The following is a 21,010-nucleotide window of genomic DNA, read 5'->3' as shown; positions in this document are numbered from 1 at the left end:
GGTCTCAGCAGCTATACTTCCAGGAAAGAAGGCGGCGAGAGTTGGCAGCAAGGAAGCAAGAACGGATTCCCAGCGGTCGCAAACACACTTGGTATTATCAGTCTGTGGCACATCCAAAGCCCACATGAATGGAGAAACGGAAGAAACACATCACTTTGCCCACGAGTGAGCTCACACACAAGGCAGGACTTCAAGTACCATTAAAAACAGATGAATTCTCAGGAAGGACTGACGCTAATAAAATTCCAATTGCAGCCTTATTATAAAATCCATACGAAATCCATTCCAGCCTAGCAATGAAGAAACACTAAATGGATAGTGGTCAAACTTTTTTTTTCTTTTTTATTTAAAATATCATTATAACCAATTGACATACTAGATAACAATGTATACATTCCAGTGGTGCACATGTAATGACCTATGGCATGAATGATTAAAAAAACCACAATGTTCTCAGTAATGCCCCACCAACAGCTTATTTGGAGGGAATAAAGGAAAAGCAGGAAAAGATATCAAATGTGGGGAAGAAAAAAAAAAAATTACAGTTTTTCCCCAGTCTTTTTAATGGTGTATCTTCCCCTTCATATTTCTTGGGACAAAATAAAATTAATAATATATTTCAAAAGGGGCAGAAGGAATGATCACAATAATTAGGGTTTTTTTTTCTCAACTTTAGTAATAAAAGTTAAAGAACTCTCAAAAATAGACTAGATATTGGGCCTACAAAAGTAATTCATCTGTATGCAAAGCTTACCAAGAGTTATTCCTTTTGTAAAATGTAAAGGATGAGCTGACACTACTAGTAAGCTATTTTTACCTACAAAACCAGACTACAATAATAAAATCACCAATTTACAGCTAACACAATATTCTAGATGTACATTATTGTACACAAGCTATATATTACACATGAACATCTTACGTGAAATATATAAGAAACCGACTTACTGATATTGTCTCAACATTGGCCAATAGGTTTATTTTTCTAAAGGAAGTGTATTTTTCTATTCACATTCAGTGTAGTTCCAATAGCAAGGGTTAGCTTTGCTTACTTAAACGTAGAAAGTTTGTGTGAGGTAGTTCAAGAAAACCTAGCTTAAATTTTTAACTGCAGAAGTAGAAACACAACGTGATCTGATTCTGTACGTTTCTGTAATGCAGAAATATCTAAAGAGGAGGAGAAGGGAGTGAAAGAGATCACTTAAAATACCACTTTTATCCAGTGCCCTTAACTAAGAATAAAATAAATAAATTGAAAATTTGGGTAGGCAGCAGAGCCTCATCACATTTCTCCATTAAACCCCTCTTTCTAATCTTACTGAAGAATGCAGACAGCTCTCCTTCAACTCCAGTCCTCAAACTAAATATGTAAGAACCAAAACATCGACAGGAAAATAAAATGTAACAGCATGGACAAGCTGCTGTCAACAGCAAATAAAAACATGTCTAGAAACAGTAATTCGCTTCCTTTAGCAACTCAAAACAGTAAGACCAAGTGTAAGCTGAACTGTCTTCTCCCCTTTCCCCCATAATCTTAACTGAGAAACATTTAATGCCATACGCTTTGGATTACTGGCTGGGTAGGAACTATCCTCCTGTACTAGCTTTTTGATCGTTTTTCTTTATGCAATGTTGAGATGAATGCCATACACATTAATGCAGCAGCATTACATTCATGCAAAGGCCTGTCAAGGTGCTTAATTTTTGCTCTCTAACAAAATAGCCGGTGTTCAGAGAAGCCATTTTCCATAACACAAACCCACATCAGTAATACGCTACTTACTTGGACACTGAGGCAGCAGAGGGTGCTATTGCCACAACTGCCTCAAATACAGCTCCCATGTCCTCCCCTACTTTCACACCTGTGTTGATAGGGGGGGCTTTCCAAACAATTTATGCTGATACTATCTGTGCCTAGCTGGAATTCCTATCCAGAAAGACACTATTGCATATAGCATAGTAAGGTTCTTCTAAACTAAAAACCCAAGCTGCACAGCACCTACATAGGGAAAGTTGCCATATCTATTCAGCTCAGCAGAATGGATGCACTAGAGGTGACCTGGTCAGTCAGGCCGGTCTAAAGTTGTTCAGCTGATGGGTACTCCTCTGGCAGTCCAGCTTCTCACACACACTAACACACAAAAACCTCAATTCTGACCCCATTGTCTTGCATTAACAAAGAAAGACTTCACAGAGCAGAGGTGCAGCACACAGTAACAGTACTAATTTCCCCCCCCACTTCTGTTTCAAAATCTTGAAGAACCTACTTCTACAAAAAGAGAGGAGCTATTTTATGCTTGATGCCTGCCACAGCTCTGACCAGAGAAGGTGGAAATTAATCTTGTTATTATTGCCCAACTTTTAACCTCACCTGACATAAGAAATCAGGCACAGCTCACTGTAATTCACTCCCTACCAACTCCCAAGGGATTGGAACGGCCCTAAAGCAGGAAGTTGCATGCACTTTACTGAAGCCTGTTGTCATGAGATTTTGGAATCATAGACTAAAGTACAGCTTAATACTTTAAGAATAAAATTGTACAGTGTATTAGATAGTATATGAGCTAACAACATAACAACAGACAGCTGAACTCTAGCTACCCATTTGTTTGCTATCTGTGGCAGTGTACAACTATCTTTGAAATAATTTTATATTTCAACAAATAAAAAGGGAAGTTAAGACTAGCATGTTGTTGTGATAATTTGTTTACTGAATCTGATTTTCTTGTCTTTGAAATTTGCCATCACTTTAATTTGCCTAAAATGCAAGCAACTGCAAACAAACAAACAAAAAAAAGCAACACTGCTATGAAGATGGTGCCAAAAGTGAACTCTAGGTTCCCTACCTTAAAAGAAGAAAAGCTCAATTCTTCTTAGAGCTTATGAACTCAACGACGTTACTATTGATAGCACACTGCAATAAAAGCATAGTAACTATTTCACTCGATATTCATTTTAAAGCAGGTTTTTTTTTAGGACACTGGAAAGTGATAGCAAAAATGATTTTAAAGTTTCAAAACATTTTAGTCACCACTGCAATCCAGGGGTCCAAAATAAATTTAAATAGGAATTATATTTACCAAATTCTGTTCTTAACAGCACTTACAGGCATCAGAAGTTGATTTTGTCAGCCTTAACTTCATAACACTGTGTTGACCGGAGTATCATTTGACCTTACATAACAATGGAGTACTGTTGTATGACCAAAAATTTTGGCTTAATTCACAGCTTAAACTTTGATAAAAAATTACAAAATAGACTGTTCTGTTGGTCTCTGTTCAACTTGAGCAGATTTTCTATGTTCCAGTGCTAGATGAATCCAAACATGTCCTGCCTATTCTAAGGTAATATACAATTAGCAGGACCCTGTAAAAATAATTGCCTTAACAAATGTCATTTAGAAAGGCAATATTAGATACAAGTGAGGAAAGCAAAATTACACGCACACGGCACTTACCAGCAGTCTAGCCAGGCCAGGAAAACAACTGTGCAGTTTACCAATTTAGTCATCTTTGAGACATTACCATTCCTTGTAACCCTGTATGTTTTTTAAAAAGACATGTTAGATATTGAAAGCATTACTATCACTTCTATTTTTCTGAAACTTACTGCAAAGACAAATTTTCCTCTTTCAATTAGAACTTCAAAAAGATACCTCTTTAACCCAACAAGCAGAAGGAACCACACTGAAGAGCATCAGTCATTCCTGGATGACCTCTGTAGCCAGTTATAGGATTTGCTTATGCTCTGTGCCTGGCAAGACTTCTGTATTTTTTTAATGCTCATTTTTGTGAGCATTACTAATTTAAATTCCTCTTCACATTCTAATTCACTACACAAAATATGCATCTACACAAGGCAATCAATTATACAGCCTAGCTTCACTAAAAATCTGCATTTTCCAAAGGAATAAATTCTAAATGATTGTTTAACTCATACATAAACTTAAGTCAGTTATACATAAATCATTCTGTAAATATAAAATGTAAACAGTTAAAATACTTCTGTGAGGAGCAGCACCATTTTACATGACTATTTAGTAACTGTTCTATATATTTCAATATATCTTTTGTTTAAAAAGTGTATTGAAACCTGGAGCTTCAGTGCTGAAAACTACTGAATATTTATGATTTAAAATGAACCATTATTAAGATTTCTGCTACACTGGTCTCATGGTGAAATGAAAGAGATAAATATTAATTTATACAGCACTACTTCTCCCTCCTTTGGATGGCATATATTGCTCACTTAATGCATTAGCTACAGAAATCCTGAGGTTCTCCTACCACTTAATGGTTTTTAGCAATCAGTTACTTTTGGTGGAGAAAGAATAGCTGAAGTTTTGCCCCTACCGCATTCACGTCATTCCCTATTCTACCCAAAAAGCACTCGCCTTAGTAGACAAAACTAGTAAGAAACAAAACTCCCAAGAATCACATATTACATTAAAGTATAGCTACAGCATATTCGTTTTCCCTCATGGCAGTCTAGACATCCTGGATACACTTTGTTTTGTGTGTACAAAAACAGGCTACAAGCTAGAAGTAAACAGTTTATTTGCATTGCAATGTATTATTCATGAAGTATCCTCGTGTTTTATGGTGATCACAAGATTTGGCATGCCACAACTCTGCAGAAAACATCGCTTTACTTTGTTAGGCTAGATATTTCTGCAGCTTTGAAGATATGCTTTGCTCCCTTAAGTTCATAAAACCATTCAGATGAGGTTACTTTGCAAAGGATTGTACACTGTTTCTCTAAAACCAAAAATCACCAATTGTTGCTTTTGCTGAAGTATTATAGGCAAATGGCCAAAATAAAAGAGGATTTTGTTCACTGCCAGCACCACAGTAGTATGCCTAAAACTACAGCTGGCTGCACTGAATTCTCTCCCCCTCCACCAGGACATGGACATATGACCAAGCATAAAACTTTGAAGGATATCATGAACAAAACATCTGGAATAAATTCTAATTAAAAAATTGAAAACCTATAAAATCTTAAATAATTCATCATATGGTAATGACCACAACATTAATATGTGCTTTGATAAAGCAAATCTTACAAATTCAGTAAAAAAAGATCAGCAGCATAATAGTAAAGCAAATATGCAGATTTTAAAACCACAATAAAAATTACAAGGTTTAATATTTTACAGTTAATTACAGCAAAAAAAGTGGCTGCTTTTAACACAACTTACAGTTTAAAATTACAGCACTTTATGATGAATTCTACGATTATTTTTGAAAAAACACTCAAAAATACCACCAAATTTTAAAGGTGCCCTATTAATGACTAAAAGGACCCCCCTCCCACCCCCCAAAAGACCAAGTAGTCATCTACAGCAACCCAGAGGTCCAGCTGAGGTTTCTAGACTGCTGTCTGTATCAGAGGCCAATGTTGGATCTGTTGACATTGAAGACACATCATTGACAGATGACGATGAAGATGGATGTTGAGAGCCATTGATCATTGCTGCACCTGTGCTATGAGAAACAAAACAGCAAATCAGTTGCAGATACAGTTGCACGGTTCAGTACTTGCATTAGTCTGTCTCTTCCTAATAGTCATTACTTTCCCTTGTTTTGGCAAGTTTGAAGAGACGTGTCTCAGTCCATTGTCAAAGTAAATAAAACCCACAAGTCTTTAACATGGGGCTTAATGAATGGTATGCCAAGAACACAGAACTCACGTGACGTGATAACTGCCAAATTACAATAAAATGATAATGGCTGAAGGTTAAAAATCTCATAGATGATGCTGCATAAAGCCAGAGCTAAGATATCCTACTAAATATTGAGATCCAAAGCTAGAATATATCTACATATTTAGATAAAGAAAGAAGGGGACTAGTTTTTTCCATCAGATCCTCCCCTTCAGGCTGGGAAATAGGTGGTGTTCAGCCACATCGAATGTATACAATCTCAGGTACACAGTGATTTTTCAGAGTCTGGACTTCAGTGAACTCTCAGCAGAGTCAGCAACAGTTGACCAACTCTTGCCATCATTTTTCAACAGTGCAAATGGAGTCTATATCAATTTTCTTTCTGTTTAGAGGGATATTCAAGGCAGACAACCTAGAAATCCTGTTTCATTACTTAGTAGATAAAAGTAGTGGTTATATCTTTATTTGAAACTGCACCAGCTACAAGTTACACATCTAACCAGATTATGGCAAGAGTACTAGTACATACCAGGAGTCTCTTGAGGACTGAAATGAATGAAACATCCGTTACGTGGGGACAATAATAGAGGAATTCACTAGATTAATAAAAAGAGATAACAGCCCCATACATTCCATTCAAATAAGCAACATCTCAAGGAGAATTCAAGAGGTTATTGGTCATTTAAGAGCCATATTTTTGAGTTAGGGCACTCTTGGATGTCTTGAACAGCTTTACTCCCTCCTGACCTACAACTCAGTCTAGCTTGATACTGTGCTTTTATTGTAACCAACCTAAAGGGGCTGGTTGTCCACGTATAACCCCATTCTTGGTTCTCTCCTCCAGGTCCATCACTTCCTTGTATATCAACTCTGAAAATGCAGAGAAGGGAAGGCAAAAAATGAATTTGCAAACCAAAGACTGGATTGATAATACAGTTCCCATTAAAATGTACATTTAAATTTCATAGGTTTATTACTGTTCAGAATTAGTTTTGAACAACAGGCTGTAGAGGCTACAGAACAACTGGCAAGTGATATAAAAATGTACAGTTCTTTTCTGTTGGAGATACAATGGCCTGGCACTCTCAAGAACACATTGACATTGCTCTAAGACTCTTTTGTCCAGGCTGCCTGGGGACCTGATGTTAAACTGAGTCTTAATAACCACTCAGTTTTTAATCAATGGCTTCTTTGGTACAGATAAACTCGATCAGCAGTCTTCAACAGAACAGGTAGCAACAAGCCCAAACAACATTGGCATCCTCCCAACACACATTTACCACTAAATTTCCTCAGCAACAATATCTAAAGGTCCAGATCACCATGAAATGGAATACAATATTGGCACGTAAGTAGTCACTCCAAATGAAAGCAGCAACTTTATCTGCCAGTTACAGAAGTTTCTCATCCTTAAAAAGGTCAGAAGTGCTTGTAACATGAATCACACACCCTGTGTACTGGCCAGAAGGTTTCTAGGCTAATGGCAGCTTATTACCCAGAAAAGACTTCAGCTGTGAATCTACAGAAGTAACAGTAGAAGAAAAGGACTAAACGTGTTAAATGCAACTCATAAGAACTGACCATCAGGATACTACTTGTTTAACTGTCACTGGCAAACTAAAGCAACAGTTTGGAAGAAAAGAACATTTAAGAATTATAATTTCAAGGGCTGTGCGAGTCTCAAAAGTAAACTCCATATTGCTTGAAATACCCTCAGCACATCTGCTTCAAAAGGGAAATAACTTTGCTTGGAAGGAAGAGGGTAAGGGAATTTCCACAATTCTCCTTATCTCTGCGCCTTTACCACTAAAACTCAGTTTCTAATAGAAAACAACTTAAAAGTGTGGTAGTACTACATTTTACAGACCTGTGTCCATTACCAGCCAACATAATGAAACTGGCAAAAATGATTCATGAAACGTTTTCCCTGCTTTTGTTCCTCTGGGGATAAAAAGGCTATACAGGTTTAATGTCCCTTCCTAGACTTTTTCAGTACAAAGTATTAGATTGCTCAATGCACTAAATTCCTGCTTAAATGCAACATTTATAGCCTGCACTCTGGATCTGCATTTTTTCTTAGCACTAGGACTTTTGCAATAACACCACACCTTTTAGAAGCAATTTCAAAATGAAGCACAAGCTTTACAAGTAACAAAGATGTTCCCCTTTTACTTTATCATTTTACACCTCATATATGACCAGGAAATATACATACTGAGAGAGTACTGAACACTAAAAATCATGCTCTTGGAGGTACGAGTCTCATGTCACATTCCACACCTCAACCCCAGCTACTTTCTCAGGATCCCACAGCTGATAACCATCCGTGTCTCCCACCCCAGCTGTAACCTCACTATCTTGCCCATTACTAACACTCCTTATGGCTTTTTCCTTCAAATCCTCTGCTTGATTTAAAAAAGTATAGTTATTGCTAATATACTCTTCACTTGAAGACTAGTGCTTCTACTTCAAACTTACATTGCTCAAACTCCTGCACCTTTTTCAATGTAACAGTTTGTCCAGAAGAGTTACCCTCCCTAAAAACGCTGCCTTAAGTTTGAAAAAGGTGACTGAAATTGGCAGGTCTTAAGTTCACTACAAAGGTTCAGCACCTTCAGAAGAAAATTTTTAGTGTCCTGACAATCAAGAGGTTGTGAAGCACTGATCTATTCCCTTGCCATTCCAAACAGTTTTAGTAAATACTATGAGGTTGCTCAGAACCACCTTAGCAACAGCAATTCTTGGGGCCTAGGCTACTTCCAAAGGCCTTAGTAAACTTAAAATGCCCTTCTTACCTTTCCATTCTTCTATCGTGTGCTCCCTCTCATCTAATTGCTTATCTGGTATCTTTGGTGGTGGCTGAAAAACAAAACTAACTCATGATAAAGCAATCAAAAGGGACACAAAAACAGAATAAGTGAAAAATGAAAATAAGCACCCAGAATATGAACCTGATTTAAAAATACAGTATTTACATCATCATATATTCTCTCATACTTGGACTTGGTCTATTTTCTAGATGCTGCTACATATTTTAAACATCTTCTGATTAACAGATTTGCTTACATTACTGTAATAATTAAAATAGAAACTGAACAGTCTGGTAAAAGAGCTCCCAAGTGCAGCAGTCTCCAGCCCAAACACCCCTTTATACCTACTTACTGTTAATTACTAAATTTTCCCTCTAGCTATAGTAGATCAGCAGAATTCTAACTGCACCATTTACATCAAGCATCTTCTTCTATTCTTAGTGGCCCACCACCAATCACCTTTCTCTTAAAAAAAATGACCTTTCTCATAAGCTGAAATTGTCCTGAAATTAATTTTTTAAGAAAAATTTTCAATTAATCCCTTTGTTCATTAGTGTTAATAACTGAAAGCTCAAAATCTTGTACTCAAATTTTGCTGAAATACTTATTTTCTTGTTTAAGACTACTATCAATTGCTACAACTAATGAAAATATTTCTCTTGCCCATGAATAAATACCCCAGAATCCTATCAAGGGCAATCAAACCACACTGAAACAACTGAAGCTGAATAAATTAGAACCCTATATAAAAGATTTCAGATGCATTACTACATGTCCAGGAGATTATATGCAATTGTACATGAACACACACACAGAGATACAGGTACTTCAGTTTGCACCCATTTCTAATACTATTTCTAATAAACATGTCAATCTATGTCAATAAAAATGATTATGGCTCAGTTAAGCTTCTAGAGAAATGTGTAGATCATGCAATAATCTTCTTTCAAGCAGTTATATCAAGCATCACAACAAGTTTGCTTTAGTACAGTACCCTCCTAATCAGAGACCTAAAACAAGAACTTACAGCTTCTGCTTCTGATGGATCATACCAAACATTGATGTATGGGTGCTGCAGGGCTTCATCCACAGAGATTCTTTTAGAAGCATCTATAACCAGCATTTTTGATAACAAATCCCTTGCTTGACTTGCTGCAAAAGTGAAATTTTCTATTTAGACTAGTGCCATATATAGTGCACATAATACAGTATTTCAAAGCTCATAAGGAGAGGAGACCCAGCGTAAACAAATTCCAGTTTAATATCTATGCAACCGTCAAAATAATTTGGGGTTTAGGAAAGCGGTCCATTTGATGAAAAAAAAAACCAACCCCCAACCTTCAAGAGAATAACACAGGTGGGAAAGGAGTTGTACATGTTTTACTATACATTTTCAGCATACAGTACCCCTTGGCATGACATCCTTATGTAAAATACAACACAGCTGGCAGTACAGCCTTGTCTGAAATAGCACCTACTACCGCTCTCTTACAGTTTATGGGGAAAAAAACTGTCACGGGCTGTTACTCACAGAAAATATAGTGAGTCTGTGACTCCACTGAGTAGGTGACTTTTAGAACCAGTAAGTTATTTCAGTAACTACAGGGTATCTATGTATTATGAATATAAAAACTTTATAGAGAAAGAAGATCTATCTGCTCTGCATACACAACTTCTATTCCACCCTCCCCCAACTCTTCTCTAAATCATGTTGGCATCTGTCACGGAGAGGACTTTTGTTTATAAAGGTATCTCCAGAACAGGAGCTGTTTCAGAAAAGACGAGAAAGTGAAAGTAAGCATACACCAGCACCTTCACCCACTCCCATGACACAAATACTGTAATATTTAAATCCTTAGCGGCATGATCTTATAGGGAACAAAACCAAGATACATTTCTGTTCAATATATCACAGTTTTAAAACTTTTAAAATATATAACACACAGGTGACAGACCTTACCTTTAAGCTTATTGTGTTCAGAGTCAGCTGGGAAAAGGACATCTGGAAAGAGTTTTTCAAAACTATATCCAGCATATTTAGGTCTGTTCTCCACGTAAGTTCGGACTGTAGGCTGTAATTTCTTCATAAATTCAGGGCATGGTGTTCCTAGCTGCTCTATAACTTTATTCCATTGATCAATATCTAAGGTTATGCAGCTAAGAAAAACACTGTGTCTAATTTTCAGCTAGAAAGTTATGTTAAAACCACATGAAATAACCAACAGAGAGAAAACAGAAAATCATAATAAAATATCAAGTTCATCATCATTAATTAGGACTACCTTCTTAGAGAAAACAGTGAAACAAAGCAAGACTATGATACAGTAAGTCAAGGCAACGTGTATTTTACTCAAAATCATAATTAACTAGCAAAGGATATACTTCTGAGAAACAGAGAAAATTAAGAGACTCACAAAATGTATTAAACTGAAATAAAGGCATTGTTTGGGTTCTGGAGAAGAACTCACTTCCTCATCTGAGCACGTATTCATAGTAGTCAAGCTGCTCCACATCACCAAGGCACTCATGAGAACTACCTTGTGTAGGTGCTTTGTCCTTCGTTCTCATCTTGATACCTCAGCCCAGTCCTGGACTCTCTCAAGTTACATCCCAAGCGGATACTGGGCCACCTAAACCTTCAGTTGGATGTAGCAGGCCCCCTCTTATGTTTTTAAAACTTAACAGCAGACCTTTATATAAGGATTTTCAAGCTCTACAGTGCTTTAGTACAGGCCTTGAAAAAAAATGTACTTACATTGTATGGCACTGAGCCTAAACTGAAAAGCCATGCTAGCAAACCAGATGCATAAAGCTAAGCATGGTGCAGCTCATGCAATGACAGAGCTGTGTGAAAGTAAGGATGCCCTGGATCTCCTTACTGTGCCTCAAAATCTTCACCCAATCTTCACCCCTAATTGGTACTATATCAATTATTAAACAGTTAACCTGCAGAAAAAGCAGGGAAGATTTCTGACAGCATCTAAAAAACTGGACTGTAACTACTAGTAAAACAAATGATGCCAAACTCCAATTAGATCCACTAATTTTAGCCACGATCCAGAGGTTTCAGCTCTATTTGCTTGGAACAGACCCTTTGTCTGAAGTATTGTTCACAGGACAACCCATACAGATACCACCAAATCATTCACAGAATAGAAAGACAGAAGTGCCAGGTATTTCTGAAAGCTGTTTGCAGGACCATTTCTGCATACAAAAATATAAAACTCCAGAGTGTAACTAATTAAGCTGGTTAGGAATTTTTTGTAAACATTTCCTATAAAATGTAAAGAATAATAACTACTAACGCGCTCAGCTACTGAACAAGATTAGTAAGTTATTACATAAAAATGATCTCCAAAGCAAAAATCAATGTACGTGAACCAATAAAACACCACCTAAACACAAAAAGACCCTATCTTAAATGTGACAACATCCAAAAGCAATGGATAGACACTGTACTAAATTGGAAAAAGAAAAAAGAGGGAAAAAAAAGGAAAAAGAAAGAAGGAAAAATAAACCTGTTTGCCCAAGTGGTATTTTGTTCATCTTGCTTAGTGTTAATCTCTAAAGACAGTCATACACAGTAATGCTGTGTTGTGGTTTTGCTTTAAATGGTATAACTGTAGACATTTTTGCAGCTTCCTGGAACCAAAACTATGAACTTGCAAATTGTATTTTGAAAAGGCAGTTTAAAACCAGTATTTTAAAAATTAGAACCACCTTAATCTGGAACTATATTGCTGCAGTATCTTTTGACCTTTTACAACTACATCCTAGGCCAAAGGTAAGGATACGATCTGTACCAGGAAATAAAACACCACCTTTGATCATTTCTCCCATGATGCACCCAACTGACCAAATGTCAACTGAAAACAAAATGCAATGATATTAACATAAAAGATAGTTATTAAAATAAAGTAAATAAAAACATCTAGACACACACACATGAAGTGACTATAAAAAGCGTGTGTAATGAAAATGAGTGAAGGTGAATGTATGCTAACTACAGGACCAGCAGAGACTATGTCCTACTGCTAGGTGCAGCCTGAATATAAATGAAGTTCTTCGCAATTTTTTTAAGTGTATCACAAGAAAAATCCATGTTCATTTAATAAAAAAAAAAAATTGCACAATACGCATTTTCATGACATAACATCAATAAAAAGGTTAATCACTTCCTAACTAATTCAACCTGCTGCAGCAGCACAAGGATACAGTCCCTTCCTGGAAAGAGGATTTTGTGGCAAACCATTTCGCCCATAATGCACCCCACAGACCATAAATCCACTATGTTTGTAGCACAAAAAGAAGGAAAAGCAAAGCAAACGGTCATTTAAAATTAAAAGAAGCATAACATGACTGCATCCTATAAACTGCAGAGACAGCACAGGAAGAAGAGCAAGTCTTTATAGTAATCAATGAAAACACTTTAAAATACACCATATACAAGGATTAGCTTTTAACTGTCTCCAATACAAGGCAGAAAAACATCCTTTTGTTTAACATAGTGCTAGAGCAAGAGCTAGAGCAGAGAGAGGGAGAGAGAGATACACACGAATCGAGCAAAGTAAAGCCCTTCTCCAAGCTCCAAGGCTTGCAAAGCTACCTCTGCCAATAGACTAGACTGAAGCACCAAAGATAACTTTATTTCTTGAAAGTAATTCCATTGTAGTTGTAGGAATAATTCTAAAAGTAGCAAAGTAAACTGACCTTTAAAAATACTGTGTATCTGAACACTTTATACTTTTAGGAGGAGAATTAATTGGTTATTACGTAGGAATTAAAATTTGCCGCCAAGTATTTCCTAAAAGTCAGATTACCATGCATCTCTCTCTCCCTTTAAATAAAAAGCAAATGCAATCAGTAAAAGATCACTTAGAATTTTAGAGGATCAGTTAATGACAATATTAGTATGCTCCTAAAAGATTTTCAGTTAAAATTATTTGTTTAAAAGTATTTCTCCAGTTATGCTGAAATAACATCTTATACAAAAGAAAAACTCAAATGCAATTTTTTGGGGGTATGAAATACACATTTTCCACATTACCTTAAAATAAATCACTCAGAAGACATACGTAAAGATGCACAAGTTTACTTTTTACAGGTATGTCAATTTCTTTTGTGGTTGCTTTCAGAGATACTGTTAACTCTGTATGCAAAAGTTTTCTTGAAGTCATAATAATGAATTTGTATTATTATAAATACTTTTATGTCAAACATGACACTGGAATTTCAATTAAGCAGATAAGAAGGGGATTTAAATGAGAACAATTGTATACTAAAAGTCACATGTAAAAGTTCTGAAGAAGCTCAATGTCAAGCAAACAACGTTGCTTCTTACTGAAAATATTCCTTCCCCCTTATTCACAAGTTCCTCTAAAATCGTATCTAAATCATATGATAGGAGATCATAGTTGTACATATTAATAGGTCAAAATTAAGGGCCTCGTTCATTTAAAAAAATACTGTCAACATTTTATGATTAGTGGTGTTCTGTCTTTAAAAACTCTTTTGAAGTACTTAAGAAAAGTACATATTCTTTGGCTTAGAGACCCAAAGATTTGAAACCAAGTTTTGCATTTGACTTTTTAAATAAAATTATGAATGTTGACTTTTTCACCTGCAAAACAATCTGCTGCCATCACAAACCAAAATATACCCAAATCTATTGTATTTAGTTTGTGTCCAACATGATAAAAACGACGATCATAATTGCACAGAGAAGTCTGGGAAGAGAAATAACATGAGTCAATGACTTCTCTTCGTGCCTCAGAAGACATATTACTTCAGAGGTGAAGAAAAACATTGAAAACCATTCTTCTGGTCACCCTACAAAACCAAACATGATTTTTGGAGGTGTTTTGGTTTGCTGCTTTCATTAATCAAACAAAACCTGTCTATTTATAGGTCTCTAACTTTTTTATAAAGCTAGACTAACTTGTACACTGAGGACTGCTCCTGTGAATATTTCTATAGAAGACTGAGTAAAATCTTCTAACAGATTTGAAAAATCTTTTTAAAAATATACTGCTTGTCATACAGAGTGTATTTTATTCTTAAAAACTCTGTTTGGAGTGAACTTACTATTTTCTATAATTCTAAGAGAAAAAATACCAACTGAAAATGAAGTTCAAACCCCGTGTACATACTAGGAAACTTAAAAGTAGTAGTTTCAGAGGGTTTGGAGCTTTCCTTGCTTTTCGGTGATTCCTTCCTGATATTCATGCACATAACTGCACATAAATCTACATATGTTAAGGTATGTGTGCACCAACAGTTTTGGTGTCGTTCAGTTCCAAATTTCTTCAGTTTGCAAGGCCTAGTTTCTTAATGTAATACACCCCAATGTGCTTTATCTCCTTCAGTATCAAAACCTAGAAGTTAACTCTTATCATCTGTTTGGGATCTTTGCTAGTTTTAAAACAACTAAAGATTTTGTATGTGCGTAGTATAGTACCAAAAGAATACTACTCTGCAGTACATAACTCAGTCATCAAAACATATATTGCAATCCTCCCACAGAAGTTGAGCAGGGCACTGAAACAGCATAAAGCTGCCAGATTACCCTGTTCAATTAAATTAAATGTTAATGTTAACCATTAGTTAGCTGTCCATTTTCAATATTTAACTCTAAATTAAGTAAGTTAACTTTTAATTTAACTATGGGTTTAAAGGGCTAAAGTAGGCATCAGTGCTAACAGGTGAGGATCCTGGACAGCCCATGGTTCTCACTGTAAGTACATCCCTTGTACCTGCCTCCCTGCCAGGGGAGCTCCACCAGGAGGAACTCAATCCAGCAGGGATTGAGAAGAGTAACAGTTTATGCAAATAGCCTTTTAATGACAACAGTACATATGGAAATGCAGATTGTCTTTTGACTCAGTTAGCCAACAGATTAACTTTTACATTCTCCAAAAGCGTCATTCTCAGCTCAACGACCGTGTATTTGTCTTTGGGGAAGACATGACAGTTTTTTGTAAGAAAGTAAATTTTTATTTATATTCTGCTGCAGAACACAATTCACACTTGCTTAAGGAACAGGATTGTCACTAGCATGACAGCGTGCTCTAGAACAAAATCTAACTCCAATAATAACCTAAGCAACATTTTAGTGGAAAGAATGTTTCACACTTTTGCAACTCAAAATTACTTAAGAGAAAAATGTAAACTGGGCAAACTAAGTCAGAAAACTTGTGACTTCCATTGTATCAATTCTTTCTGTAAGGCAGCTGCGTCACTCAGACTACAGCTCTAGGTTCTTTTATCTAATGTCTCTTAACTGGCCAATGTAAACTCTTGGGGAAAAAAAAGGAAAGACAAACTTAAATATACGCTTTCTACCAAACTTTAGGAGTTAAAAAAAAACAAACAACTTTAAGCTTGCTCTGCTCAACCTCTGACATCTAAATTACAGGAAAAGCAGCCAACCGTGGTGGCCATTTGAAGGAATGTACATCCTCTCATGCTCACTAACGATCCAAACAGAAATAAAATCCACAGCCTTGCAAAAAAGATCTATTCTCATTCCTTTGAGCTGGCTTCTTTCATTGTCAACACCAATAGAAGTTATTCTTCTTGACTTTTATAAAGAACAAAAAAAATCAACTCTCTATCGTTTACACACAACCTGAAGTCACTTTTTCCTAATGGTATGCAGTTGCCAGGGAAGTTTGCAGACTATATTAAGAATCCTCAAAAGCCAAGCAAGCCCCAGTTGTGTCAGTAACCTGAGGAGCCATGCCTCACAGCACCTGGAGACAGCTAACAAAGCCCCAAGCATCATGGCATCTCATGGGCCTTACTGGAGGACTAATCAATAGAGGGTTTAAAATACCTTCAGCAAATGGTGACCTCTGTGCACCGTGCCTGCCTGAGGTGGAAACACTAAGTAAGCTGAACTGATCACAGTGACGGCGGATGAATGAAATGGCAGCAGAATTGGGGCTGCTATAACAGAATTCCGGGAATGACATGTTACTTTCTTTGGTTTCCGAAAGGGTATTATCTGTTTCATTCAGAAGATGCAGTGTACTTGATCGTATGTTTCCCTCAAATAGCGTGTCCTTTCCTCATTTTCTTGTAGAAGATACTGAGAGAAGAAGGGCCACAGAGTGAGTATAAAGAGGAGGGAAATGGAAGCAGAGGAACAAAGTAAACAAATTTCCTTGGAATTTGTCATGGACCTCAAAGAATCTATGATGCTTCATGACAGTACTCTCTGCATTCTTGTCTCAAGTAGTAGCCTTTAAGTTCCCTGTATCCTGAAAGGCTATATTGAATACACTTATTTAAACATTAAATTTAGGACACACATTTACTGATGAATTACAATATACATCCTCATCAGGAATAGAGTCAGATGAAGGTGTATCAAGGTACATACCATGTATTAAGAAAATATATTTCCAGTTCTTCTGGGATGAAACTTAATCTACCAAACAAGTTATTTAAATTTTTAAACAAACAAGGCCCTCAATTTCTTCTCCTATTAAATGCAAACATTTCTAATGGGTTGAGTTGAATAAACAAATTGGTGTATCCAGAATCTGCATTTTGGTCACAAGGTTAATTTATAAAATTTCTACAGCTTGAAAAAAACATTAACATGTAAAATGTGGTGTGCCAAACAAAAAATAAAGCTATGCCAAAGAAAGACTATATTTGCTGACCGTTTTCTTTGTATCCCATCCCTAGGATGACCTCTGGTGCTCTGTAGTAACGAGTCACTACATAAGGCGTCATCATAAAACTAGTTCCTGCAGTTCTGGCCAGTCCAAAGTCAAGAATCTTCAAAGTGCAGTCTGACTTTACTACTATATTACTGGGCTTTAAATCCTTTAAAAAGAAACATCATATATGACTGCTAAGACAAGCACAAAGTACTCCGTGGTTCACATTTTTAAAAGATAATACTGCTAACATTAAACCCCACATATACAACTAGGTTATTGCTACAACTGCAGTTTCTTTTCCCCTTGCATTAATTCATGTGCATTCAGCAGACTACAGAATTAATTCCTTTATTGTGCTTGTAGATTTATATAGCAACTAAAGAAGGAAAATACAACCAGCGTTACAAGATATGTTAGCAATGTCTGAAATAAACTGAGGTTAGTAAGAAATGTTAGCTCTGAGGAAAGGTCTAGAAACTGCTCACTGGAACAATGGTTATTACTATGATGCAGAACACAACATGACAATTGCTTAAATCATTTGATGCAATCATCATCTTGATACAAGAATTATTAAAATTATAACACGAACGTAAAAAAAGGCTTCTTGGCTAGTTGAGGCTGCATTACCTCTTCTAAACCAATGCAGATGTTTCTCTGAACAGGAAGGAAATCCCCACGCCCACACAGATTTAGTTTCCCATTTAGGATTTGGTTTTATACTAATTTTGGTGACCAAACCCAAAAGGGCACCATTGAAAAACTGCCAGAAATTAACACAATCGTTAAGTTGGAGTGGAAAATGCCCTACTACAGCTTCAGATCATCTTAGTTAGAAACTCGGTAACTGTATTCTCTTCACTTGAACCCTAAAACCACATTGACGATAGTGGCTTTACAATATCTATTTATACAGACACTACACAGGCACACTCGGTCGTTAGCTTAGGAGGATCTTACACACATCTGAATGTCACAGAGCAAATACTACAGAGTAATTTCAGAATAACTGCCATCATAAAATCATTCATAGCACACATGCCGACACAGATAAGGCTTGGATCCTTTCTGCCTACACTCTACTAAGATTAATGAGAGAAAAACCCAAGATGTGGCAGAGGACTCCAGCATTTGAGCTGCAGGCATTTGATAAGTAGCCTTATCTTCCACTGTTTCATGAAGACTTAAAAGTGGCTATCTGCAAGATATATGTAGTTTTCATTTGTACTTCTATGGCTTTCAGCAAACTCCTCAGAAAGCTAAGAAAGCTGCATTAAAGACAGAGAGGAAACCACAAAAAAGAGTTCCAGAACAATAGAATTTTAATAATAATTAAGTCTTGCATACTTTCATATTCACACATGCACTTCCAAATCACACACACAAAGACCCTGCAGACAACTTTGGCTTAAAAGATTCTCAAACGCTAAGAATGAATTCAAATATTATAAGGCATTCCAGCTATTTAATATGCATGTTTCAGATTCTGCTACAATCCTGTTTATTATCAGCTTTATTTTTGCACACTTCTATTATTTGGAGGATGTTTACTGCAGAATCCCAGATGCACGCTCATAGTATTAACTATACTCATCCTCCCCAAAGCTGCAGGATCAACACTGAAAATGTGAAGAGATCTTTCCTTTGCAAGAGAAAAATCAGTATGAGGACAAAAAGCAAAAGCTTAGAGTACTGTCCATCCTTAATTTCTGAACATCATGTAGTTGTCACAAAACTAGGAACATGCTGTAATTTGGAATACAGAACTGTCCTTTAAAATGATGGAGGTGAGAGTTGACTTGCACTGCATCCAAATTCATGCAGAACCAGTACCTCTTATGTTTTCAATAAACAAGGACTCAAAAGCTCCTATAAGAGTGATCAAGTTAGTTAGGCTGTATAAATATATCCAGAACCTGTATCAGAAGATATCTCACCTAACCTTAAAAATGTAAAATGTCAGTGCCTAAAAATCAGAGATTATTCATGGACGTCTCCCCATTAACCAGACAGGGAGAGAGGGGCATCTCTGGAAGGTAACTGATGGCTTCCACGGGCTTTTCCCTTTCTAAAGAAAGATTTGCGTGAAGAGCTTCCATAATTAGGCACTTTTGTTAAATGCTCAAAATCAGGCAGAATACAATGTTTCAGACCCTCCATGCAAGACTAACGAGACACTTTGTGTCCTTCAGCAAGCCAGTGAGGCACAACTCTGCAACACTGATCATTCATCCTTCTCAGATTGCAAAATGGAAATGAACGTGTACTTCTACGCTTGCCGGAAACTCCATCTCTGCAAAATGTTTTGAACACAGTAATGTTCATTTCCCAACATCTGTTAAAGCCGGTGTAAAGCTATAGTCAAATCTTTACCAAGATCAAATCTTAATCCACTGATGTGGCAGCTAAGTACACCCCCTAACAACTTTCAGGTGAAATTGCCTGAAACACTTAAGCATTTGATCTCTGCCTTGTTCTGTGCCTCTAGTTTGCTATGAAAAAAACACTTATTTCTACAGAAGGTAGTATCCAGTGCTACAGGCACATAAACAGATTGTTGTAATTTCAGTCATTCAGCAAGCTTTGGAAAAGTTACTGTGATGCTGAGATTACCACAGCTGTGTTAGAAGCTGAAGAACTCAGTGAAAAACCATGTGAAACAACCAATACCAAAAAAAGCTTAAAGCTTTAGAGGACACCAAAGTAGTACACTAGATTCATAACCAGAATGCTCCATGGGCAGACTATGTTTAAGGAGTGACTAGTTTCAACAAAGTAATTAGCTTTAGACATTAAGGACAGTGATGTTGAAAGCCCTGAAGAGCGGTATAAAGAGTTACTCTTGCAGCCACATGGTCCATATGAAATATGTCCCTTTTCAAGCATGCCCTCCTGTCTCCTGAGGTTCTGTTTAACGTGTTTCACAGAGAAACAGGATTTTGATACCTTAAAGTATAGACCTTGAAGTATAAAGGCGGAATGCACGCAGCAGGTAATGCAAATGTTTTGCCTGAATATATTTAATCTTCTAACAAAGTCTGAGAAGCATCTGTCAGCTGAAAATCTACCATGAAGCCATGCAAGTGAAATGTATCTGCCCACGTCCTTCAGAAGAATTCATGCATACATGTTACTATTTACATAGCAATTGTATCCATAGTTTCTTTAGAATAGGTTATCCCTGTACTTCATGTTACTGCACAATATGAAGCATTTCAAAGACTTCACCCGTATTTACAGAGGCAGGAATTCTATCCTCAAAGCTGTCTTTACTCCTGCCCAGCAACTACCAAAGTAGTTACTTCTTTTCTATAAATGGATGAATGTTTACATTTATCCATGACTTCTACGGGCTCAATGGTTTGATGCCTGCTTTATACGAGTGCAAACCGCCCTTGAAGCAAGTGAAGTTTCAGAAGCTCCCTCCTGCCTGCACTAAAATCCACAGAGACACACTCTTACTTTACCTACTCTAGCACGTCCATACAATAAGCAGTTTTCCAAAAATAAAAAAGGCCTAGGAAAACCCACAGCATCAAACTTGCATACCTAAGTACTGAAGAGACCAGAAAATGTGAAGCTGCTTACAAAACCATTATTTCAATCCCACAGGCACATGCATTAGGACACAAAGGGCTGCATAATATCAGTCACATGCAGTGTAATACCACAACTGTGGTAAGTGAAGTATCCTAGTTTTGCCTAGCATTCCTAGAATAATGCAAGAAGCCCACCGACCTGTCTCAACACCCACATACAGACCAAGAAGCACAGGGTGCGATGCCTGGTTGCAGGCGATGCTTTTGCCTACTTTCCCTTGCCCATCTCTTTCAAATACAGCAGTTCAGGGCAAACTGCACAAG

At 36.8% G+C, this 21,010-nt stretch overlaps 1 protein-coding gene across 9 annotated transcripts in view; it reads right to left on the bottom strand.

The window, feature by feature from the left end:
• Positions 1 to 21,010, bottom strand: part of MAPK8 (mitogen-activated protein kinase 8) — a 52,420-nt gene that overhangs the window by 1,720 nt on the left and 29,690 nt on the right. For 3 of the 9 annotated variants that reach the window (XM_087768280.1, XM_087768281.1, XM_087768282.1), the window contains exons 6-13: positions 17,145 to 17,310; positions 12,270 to 12,341; positions 10,436 to 10,618; positions 9,503 to 9,627; positions 8,461 to 8,524; positions 6,458 to 6,535; positions 5,350 to 5,481; positions 6 to 3,538 (exon numbers count right to left, since the gene is read on the bottom strand). In XM_087768280.1, the coding sequence (XP_087624406.1) occupies positions 3,507 to 3,538; positions 5,350 to 5,481; positions 6,458 to 6,535; positions 8,461 to 8,524; positions 9,503 to 9,627; positions 10,436 to 10,618; positions 12,270 to 12,341; positions 17,145 to 17,310 (852 nt within the window). In that variant the 3' untranslated portion in view covers positions 6 to 3,506. Of the gene's footprint in view, positions 1 to 3; positions 5,487 to 6,457; positions 6,536 to 8,460; positions 8,525 to 9,502; positions 9,628 to 10,435; positions 10,619 to 12,269; positions 12,342 to 12,690; positions 12,763 to 17,144; positions 17,311 to 21,010 lie in introns of those variants that run through there. The other 6 variants (XR_015707111.1, XM_087768284.1, XR_015707110.1 and 3 more) reach the window with 6 other exon arrangements.

The sequence above is a fragment of the Nipponia nippon genome, unplaced genomic scaffold (assembly GCF_047370975.1).
Source record: "Nipponia nippon isolate SJK-2023a ecotype South Korea unplaced genomic scaffold, ASM4737097v1 scaffold_3, whole genome shotgun sequence".
Classification (NCBI taxonomy): Eukaryota; Metazoa; Chordata; class Aves; order Pelecaniformes; family Threskiornithidae; genus Nipponia; species Nipponia nippon.
Note: the sequence above shows the minus strand (reverse complement) of the source record. Positions and strands in the feature narration are given on the sequence as shown.